General features: G+C 62.9%; 1 protein-coding gene across 1 annotated transcript; it reads left to right on the plus strand.

The window, feature by feature from the left end:
- Positions 1 to 249: 249 nt before the first annotated feature.
- On the plus strand, positions 250 to 8,473 carry LOC308226985 (ubiquitin carboxyl-terminal hydrolase 36-like; the record flags this gene model as incomplete). The annotated part of the gene is made up of 19 exons (XM_080629239.1): positions 250 to 315; positions 531 to 804; positions 879 to 1,100; positions 1,717 to 1,827; positions 2,102 to 2,204; positions 2,469 to 2,536; positions 2,803 to 2,873; positions 2,993 to 3,075; positions 3,380 to 3,488; positions 3,740 to 3,880; positions 4,065 to 4,165; positions 4,247 to 4,376; positions 4,591 to 5,250; positions 5,749 to 5,876; positions 6,076 to 6,390; positions 6,677 to 6,822; positions 7,220 to 7,381; positions 7,579 to 7,694; positions 8,006 to 8,473. The coding sequence occupies exons 1-19, from the start codon at positions 256 to 258 to the stop codon at positions 8,471 to 8,473; spliced, it is 3,468 nt and encodes a 1,155-aa protein (XP_080485365.1). The 5' UTR covers positions 250 to 255.
- Positions 8,474 to 8,960: the final 487 nt, after the last annotated feature.

Raw genomic sequence — 8,960 nt, forward strand, 5'->3', positions numbered from 1 at the left:
CTCCTCGAAGCCCCGCCCCCAGCACGGGATCCCTGGCGCAGGCGCAGTCCATAATCAGCCCGGTGGCTCGCCCGGCGCTGGGCAGGACGTGGAGGCGGATTGGACGCGGTCGATTGAGCCCAGGGAACTGAGGGGTTCTGATTGGCCTTCGAAGCTTGGGAGTGATGGACGGGGCGGAGCTAAGGGTTGGACGCCGCTGATTGGATGCAGCTGACGCCGGTCCCGCCCCGCTAAGGGCCGGGCGCGGAACCAGCCATGCTGCCGGGGGAGCGGCGCCGACTCTGCGGGGCACGTGTGTTCGGCGCGCCCCGCGCGGTGAGTGCAGCGGGGCGGGGGGCGCAGCTGGTGCCCGCACTGGCAGTGGTGGCGGGTGGGGGGGGACCCGCGGGGTGCGCGGTGTCGAGGCCGCGCTGTGTCGGACCGGCCGGGGTCAGGCCAGGCTGCGGCCTGTTGTGCCAGCAGAGCGCAGTCTTGCGATGGGAAAGGAACCGGGCGGTATCCCCCGCTCAACTGCCTGCCTCTCACCGCAGCCGGAGCCACAGGCCCTCATCATGCCGGTCACGGAGAGGCTGCGGGAGATGATGAAGAGAGCCCGGCGGGAGATGAGCGGGAACGGGAGCATGACCCAGCTGCTGGCCAGCTCTGCCAAGAAGGTGCTGCTGCAAAATATCGAGTTCGAACCGGCCCGCCGGAGCTTCAACGACCAGCTGCAGAGGCTCCGCGGCAAGTACGTGCGTCTGAACTCCCCAGCCAAGGCTGCCAGACCCCAGTGCGGCCCCGAGGAGGAGCAGCAGGTCAAGCAGGGTAAGTACCGGGGGCTCAGTGGGCACAACCGCAGCCCGCACTGCACAGCTCACCCACCATTCCTCATCCCACAGAGAGCAGCGACGCCCCAGAGGGCCCAGGGGATGGGATCCCTGCGCCCCAGAAGGTGCTCTTCCCCATGGAGCGCCTGTCCATGAAGTGGGAGAAGATGCAGCGAATTGGCGCGGGACTGCATAACCTGGGGAACACATGTTTCCTTAACTCCACTGTGCAGTGCCTGACGTACACCCCGCCGCTCGCTAACTACCTGCTTTCCAAGGAGCACCGCTGCACCCGTGAGTAGTGGGGCCTGGCTCGGCGGGCGGCTGTGCTGGCAGGTCCCTGCTCCCCGCGCTGGGCTCAGTATCACACGTGGCTCTGGCAAGGGCCGTGTGGGTGTCAGGATGAGCCTTCTCTGCTCCCTCCTGCCACTTCTCCACGGAGATGCCGTTCCTGTGTACAGCTCCTTTTTCCCAGCCATAGCAGCATCCCTGAGCTTTGCATCCTTGTGTCTGGGGACACTTGTGTCCATGGTGGGTGTAGCCAGGGCTAAGATGGCTCCAGCGGGGTCTGCTGGCTTCGTGGGGACTGAGCTGGACGTCCCAAACGGCCCCAGCCTGCGTGAGGCCAGGAGGCTGCGTGCAGGCAGCAGATGCTGTTGATGCGTGGCTTTGAAAGGGAATGTGATTGGCATCGCTCTGAGCTGTCAGCAAAGAGAGCAGCAGGGTTTGCAGCCACATCATCAGACAGCTGTTGGTACCTCTGTACTCGACATGCTTGAGAGCTGGACTGTAGCACAGACCTCCTAGGGAAAACTGAGTTGTGTTGTGCAATTGATGCCCTTTCTCCTGTACTGCCTTGTTCTCTATTGTGTTTATCACCAACGTCCTGTCGTCTTCTCGTCTGCCACAGGTGACCAAGGCAGCTTCTGCATGATATGTATCATGCAGAACCATGTGGCTCAGGTTTTTGCCAACAGTGGTAACGTGATAAAGCCGGTGGCGTTCGTCCGAGACCTCAAAAGTAAGAATGACCCCGCTGTGCTCCCCTCCCCTCCAATAGCCGTGCTGGAGAGCAGGGGGTAATGTGTGAGCAGAACCTTTGAGATGAGGCCAGGAGAACTCATGGAGCCTGCGGGGACCTGGTGACCTCATGGGCTGTGTGTGGGGTTCCCCCGTGGCCGACACGAGTCTGCCGTCCGCTTTGGTTTGAGGGGGCTCAAGCCCTGTGGCCCCCCAGGGAAGTGGGCTCTGTCTCTCACAGCACGCGCTGGGGCTGATTCCTCCCTGTCCTGCAGAGATCGCTGGGCACATGCGCTTCGGTCAGCAGGAGGATGCGCATGAATTCCTGCGTTATACCATCAACGCTATGCAGGAGTCCTGCCTGAGTGGCTGCACCAGGTACGTGGGGCGTCTCTCTGATGGGCTGTCCCTGCTCTTCTCCGCTGTGCTCTTGCTGGTCCTCTGCCTTGCTGGAGGGGACTGTGGGGTCAGCGTGTTCCCCAGGCAGCACTTGTGTTCCTGGGCCCTTGCCCTGGGAAGCTGCATTGCCCCTGCAGTGCCCAGCTCTGAGCTCCAGCCAGGGGTTTGTGCTGAGGACACCGTGGTGGCCGCGGGGCGGCCACAGTGCAGGGACGGTGTGAGACCCGGTGCTGCTGTCTCTAGGTTGGACTGCGAGACCCAGGCAACGACATTGGTCCACCAGATCTTTGGCGGCTACCTGCGATCCCGTGGTGAGTGCTCGGTGCCAGGCCCTGGGCCTGCAGTCACTCGGGGCTGTTGCTTTGCCTGGAGCCTTGTAGTTAAAATGCTTTGGGAAAATCACTGAGCACACGGACATGGTCAGGAGCTGCAGTTGGTCAGTCCCGTGGGACCTGTGGGTCAGGAGCCTGGTTGTGGCGACTCCCCCGGAGAGGGGGAGGCAGTTCCTGCGCTGTGCTGAGTGGCGACGGGTGCAGGTTGGTGCGCCAGGGTGTGCTCATTGCTCTTTCCTTTGCAGTGGAGTGTTTGGCGTGCAGGAGAGTCTCGGACACGTACGACCCTTTCCTGGACCTGGCACTGGAGATCTTGGTACTGCGGCGGGCTGGGGACCCGGTGCTCCTGCTCTCCTGGGGCCGGTGTCTCGGCAGGGAGCGGGGCTATCGCCTGGCCGGGCCACCCGTGCGCTGACCTCTCCTCCGTCCTTGCAGCAAGCCAGAGACCTACGGGAGGCGCTGGAGCTGTTTGTTAAGCCAGACCTGCTGGGTGGGGAGAACTCCTACCTGTGCGCAGGGTGCGTGTGGGGCTGTGGGCGGGAACGGGGCTGCGGCTGCGCTGGTGGGAAGCGGGCGGAAAGCCGCAGCACGGGAGGGCTTCTCGACCTGATCCACGCTAAAGCGTGAGGCCGTGGAAGCCTGTGGTGAAAGCTGCCGCTCCTCAGCTCCCTCCTCTCGTGAGGAGGACCTGGGCCAGCAGATGTGGCCGTGAGCAGGCGCCTGGTGCCTGCAGGGTCATTTCCATGGGGTTTGCCACTTGGCCAGAGCTGGCAATCACCTGGGTGGTGGAACAGCTTGAATGACACAGCTCTTGCTGTGCAGATGCAACAACAGAGTGTCGGCGACAAAACGCTTCAGCATCCACCGAGCCTCCAACGTTCTCACACTCTCACTGAAGCGGTTCTTCTGTGGTGGACAGAAAATCACAAAGGTGAGTGCTCGGCAATGCAGAGCTGGGGCTATCTCCCGGCCCGAGCAGCAGGGTGGGAGGTGGTCCTGCCGCTCTTGGCCAGCCACGCGCTAGGAGCTCGTCCTGGCATCTTCGTCATGGTGACCTCTGCCTGGGGAGGGCAGCTCCGGCTCCCTCAGGAGATGGACACGCAGGACAGCTGAGCTGCTCCTGCTCTCGCAAGAAGCCCGTCTGCTGTGCAGGCTCCTGAGACATCCTCTCTTCCGCTGCAGGCCGTGCCGTACCCCGAGTTCCTCAACATCCGCCCATACATGTCAGAGAACAAGGGGGATGCTGTAATGTATGGGCTGTATGCAGTGCTGGTGCATTCTGGGTACAGCTGCAACGCAGGGCACTACTACTGCTATGTGAAGGTGAGCCCAGGGCATTATTGGATGAGAACTGGTGGGAGCTGCTGAGTTTCTGCAGGGTGCAGGAAGATGTGCATGGTGGTGAGAACTGGAGGGATGAGGAGTACAGGTTGTGCTCCAGTTTCGTTTTCAGGTCAGGAGAGACCCTGGACACAGCCCAACCCTGTTCTCTTTTCTCCTTCTGCAGGCGAGCAACGGGCAATGGTATCAGATGAATGACAGTATGGTCCGCTGCAGCAATGTCAAAGTGGTCCTCAACCAGGAGGCCTACCTGTTGTTCTATGTGAGGTGGGAGTGCCTGCAGCTCTCTAAACCAGAGCATTCCATTCGGTCAAACACTCGCAGTTAACCCATGCCCTTCTCTTCCAGGCTCTCCGGTCCAGAGAAGAGCTTGGACAGGCCCATTGCCAGAGCTGTCCCCAGGCTGACTGACTCCGAGGGCACCGTCTCCAAAGAGGCAAAGAAAATTATGAGCCACAGGCCCCTGTTCCCATCACTGGTGAGTCCTGGAGGCTGCTCTTGGGCAGTGCTCACGGGAGCTGGGAGCTGGTGTCCCTCGAGCCGCTCTGCTGCAGCCGGGCAGGGAGCAGGCTGTTTGCAGGAGGGATCCTGCTGAGTCGAGGGTGCCTGTGTGGCCCCAAGGGCAGGATCCCTTTGTGCCCCGGCTCCTTGAATTCTCTCCTCCCTGAACTTCTCCCTCTCTCTTTGTCCAGGGATGCAGCGTATGGTCAGAGAAGAGGGGGCCAGGGCCGGAGGTCGGGGTGCCCGTGGACCGCAGCACACGGAGTACGGGACCAGAGCTGCGGAACAGCACCGCCACGGAGAAGCTGCCCGTTACATCGCTGCCAACCACAGCGGCCTTCAAAGCCACCTGTGTGGGCACAGCGCTGCCCAGTGCCACAGCCCAGAGCCCAGAGCCTCCCAGGTCCACGTCACCCCTGGGCTCCAGCACCACCAGCGGAGCAAGGTCAGCGGAAGCAGCTCATTCCCAGCGGAGCTCCTGGGAGGAAAGGATGCCACCTGCCCGGGCCACATCCCCCGTGCTGCTGGGCCTCACCCAGCAGCCCCGGAGCACTGGGCATAGAGCCCGTGTCTCGGAGGAGGACTCGGGAAGCAGCAGTGCTGCCAGCCCAGCGCCTGCTGCAGTGGGGAAGCTGGACACAGTTTCCCAGGAGGCCGGGAGCAGAACCAGCAGGTCCAACAGCTCTCGGAAGGCGGACTGTGGCACCGACGTCCCCAGGGCCGCGCCGGCTGCCCCCACGACCATCAGGCGCAGGAAAGGGAAATCCCCCTGGTCGGCCAGTGCTGCTGTGGAGCAGAGCAGCAGCACATCACCACCACCGGCCAAGAAGCTGGTGCTCTCTGCCAGAAAGGTGAGCCTGAGCTCCTGCCCGGGGCCTTCAGCAGGTGCCTTGTGTCTTCTGAAGCGGGGCTTGTGCTGGCAGCAAGTGCAGAGCCAGGGCTGGGGATCGTGCCTGGCCAGAGAGGGTGGAGAGAGCCCCAGCCCAGGCTGCGGAGGGAGGGCAGAGCTGCTGCTGTTCCATGAGCGATGCAGGAGAGATGGCTCCTGCCTTGCTGAGGACACAGGGCAGCCTCGCCAGCCCTTCCTGGGGCGAGCGGGAGCAGGAGGGCTCAGAGCTGCCTTCCGGGCACAGCGGTGCAGCCGGGGCTCAGCAATGGGCACTGGGGCTTCTGGTCTTGAAACTTCCTTGCTTCCTTTTTTCCTTTGTGCTCCTACCTAAAAGCACGTCTGATTCCTCTTCCACCAGCCCCTGTGCGTGTCCCCTTTCCCTGGGCTCCCCTTTTGATTTTCCGCTCTTTGCTGACGGAAGGCTCTTCTCTTCAGCTCACCAAGTCTTTGTTTGTGTCAGTCCCCGCAGGGCAGGAAGCTGCACAGGAGCGCCCACCACGCGTGGCCTCGCGCACAAGTCGCTGGCAGCTGCTTCCCACCGAACAGCAGCTGCCCCAGCTCGGCTCTGCTGCCTCTGGGCACGTGCAGGTGAGCAGTGCCCATCGCTGCCCGGCTCCTGCGCCGCAACCAGGCCATCTGCGGCCTCGGCGCTGGCTCGGGGGTGATTTTGGCATCTGGCTCCCCTGCTCTGGACTGCCCCATCCCCAGCCCAGCCCCTCGGCACCCAGCCTTCCCCCTGGACAGTGCTGGTCCATCACCACCCCTCACACCACCTTTCTGTCTGCAGCAGGAAGGAGCCCAGCCTGGGCACCACTGGCTCCTTCACAAGGAAGAGGCGGCACGAGGCAGGCAGCAGCCTCGGTGCTCCAGCGGTCGAGGAGAAGGTCTCCATCCCACCCAAGAAGAAGAAGAGGCTTCTCTCTGTGGAGTCCTCGGAGTCGGTGGAGGGGCCAGAGGCAGCAGCTTCCAGCCATGGTGGGGAAACGTTGGGCTCGCAAGCCCTGGCGAGCTGGCTCATGTCACCTCCCTGTGCCCACCCGGACGGGGAGCCAACCTCTGGTGCAAGGAGGGAAAAGAAGAGGAGGAGGAGGATGGAGGAGAGGTAATTGCTGTGTTCAGGCCTGCTGCCACACACCATCCCTGCTCCCTTCTGCTATGCCTGGAGTCAGTCTCCCTGGCTTGTGGCAGGTGCCGCTTGTCTTCCTGTGGTTGGGATGACCCATGCATGGGGCCAGCCCAAATGCTGCCTTGCCGCGGGTGCTTTCACTTCTCCCGTAATGCAGTGCTGCTTTGTGGGTGTCCCTGCATCCCATTAACCTGTGGAGAAACTCCACACCGTGCCAGCTCCACTCTGGTTGGAGAGAGCTGATCCCGGCTAACCTGTGCAGCTGCAGCGTGGCTGCTGTGGAGCCCTGGAAGGCAAAGAAGCAGCGAACAGAGTCTGACGTGGCCAGGCACCGAAAGCACAAGTGGAGGGGAAGTGCCAGCAGTCAGGCCGTGGTCGAACCGGCTGCCAAAGCCATCTGTGCTTCAGGTACGACCTAGCGCCTCAACCCTTGTGCTTGGCAAGAGGGACCTGGCAGCTTGTTTGCCCGAACGGCACGGGTTTGCAGTCCCTGGTGCTTGTGGTCCGTTTGGTTTCTGGTGGTGCTCACCTTCTACCTCCTACCCTTGCTTGGGTTCCTGCAGGCCAGCATGCTGCTTATGCGGCAGAGCAGCCTTATGATATCCAGAAAGAGGATCTGCTCGTGTGCACGCAGGTGCAGGGGCGAAGATTTACCCCCAGCTCATCCCTGCCAAGGACAGGCCCCAGTATGCCCAAGCACCCTGCGCCCTCATGACACTGTTAGTCCTGAGAGTGTCTTTTGGGGCACGAGATTTGCCTTGGAGGATGAGCCTGTGCCTCGTGCTCACCTTGCCTGTTTCCGCAGTGGCAGCGGACAGCTGGGCTGGAGCTGGGTACAGGCACTGCCCTGCTGCCCAAAGGCCTGCACATGACCGCGGGGCTGGCACAGCACCAAGGACCCAGCTGGAGTCCACAGTGGTGGAGCAGCTGCTTGTGGACTCCTTGGACAAAGCTTATGGCAAACAAGGTAATTAATCCCTTCCTGCCTGGGTGGGTGAGCAGCAGCGCAGCTCCCCTGCCTTGAGCCCTGCCAGGGCCCGAGCTAGAGCCAGGCTGCTGCACCCAGGTGGGGTCCTGGAGTGAGGGGGCTCCAACCCCGGCCCTGTGCTCGCGGGAGCCGTGGAGCGTGGCCTGGGGCTCTGTGCTGACAACGCTGCTTTGCAGTCTTGACCTGGAATGGCAGCGTCTCGGCTGTCAGTTGGGATGCCATTCAGTCTGCGGCCTCAGCCCGAAGGAAGACCGTCATCGATGAGTGGGATGAGGAGTTTGACAGAGGGAAGGTGGGTGCTGGCCCCATCCCTGGCTGGGCTGGTGGGAAGAACCTTGGGCCACCGTGTGCTGACCCCAAGAGCCTTCCTGCCTCTGCACAGGTGAAGAAGGTTAAAAAGCGGAGGAGGGAGCAGAGGCACCACAACCCCTTCCAGTGGCTGCACCGCCAGCGCAGCTTCTGGGCAGTGACGCATCCGGCCAAGGCAGCGAGCCTGCGCCACCGGCTCTGAAGTGAGCAGGTCCAGGGGCCCGGAGCAGAGCTGGAGGGGGCAGGCGCAGGGCAGCTGCGTGGCGGGTGCTCACACCGCTCCTTTCCTTCCAGCCTGAATGCCAGCGAGCGGGAGGAGCGGCCCCTGCCATGGAGCCCTGGCCTGGGAGCTGCTGTGGAGGGAAGAGGACACCGCTGCCCGCATCTCCACGCTCGATGTCCCTGCCTTCTGCTGTGAAGGAGCCCAGGAGGACCATGCCTTGTCCGGGCTCCTTCAGCAGCCTTCTTGCTCCTAGGTCTGGGGCAGCTCTTTCTCCCCCGCCAAGCCTGGAGCCCGGCTTGGGGGGGCTCCTGCCAAGTGCCTCAGGACCATCGCTGCTGCTCCAGCTCCAGCCCCACGACCCCGGCTGCGGTCCGCACCTGGGGCTGCCCTTCCCCTTCCAACCCCCCCTTTTCCTTCCTCAGTACGTTGGAGTCACCGTTAACACCATCCCCTTCACCGGCCCTTCCTGTGCTGCGCATGGGGGTTGGCGCCTCGCGGGGACGGGGCAGCCGCGGCCGGCAATAAAGATGTGTTGGTGATTTGGTAGCACTCAGCTTTGGGTTAGGGCCGGCGGGACCCGCTCCCGCAGGTGGGGAGGTTGAGGAAGTGCCGGGAGAGAAGTGGCTCCTGGTGCCCGGAGTGAGCACACAGGGTGGGCTCCTGGGTCCTGCTCGGCTCTGACTGGTGCCGGCCTCATCCTGCCCCGGCGATAGGCCATTGCTGCTGCTGCTGCTCGTGAGCTGCCTGCGGTGTCAGTGCTGCTCGGCTCATGCACCTGCTGCAGGCCTCTGAGGCAGGTTCCTGTGGATGGGCGGATGGGTTTTCCTTCAGCAAGGCTTTTCCTGAGGAGGAGGCTGGAGTCAGCTGGGTGTGATCTCAAACCGAGGTCTCAATGCTGCCTGTTGTGCTGGTGGCTGTTCTCCCCATGAGCCGTGGTCACCTGGGTGCTGCTGGTGCCGATGCAGAGGGTTCATGGGCTGGTTTCCTGCTTGTGACAGTTGTGCATTGCACTTTGTTGTTCTACCC

This window comes from Psittacula echo (genome assembly GCF_963264785.1).
Source record: "Psittacula echo genome assembly, chromosome: 14".
Classification (NCBI taxonomy): Eukaryota; Metazoa; Chordata; class Aves; order Psittaciformes; family Psittacidae; genus Psittacula; species Psittacula echo.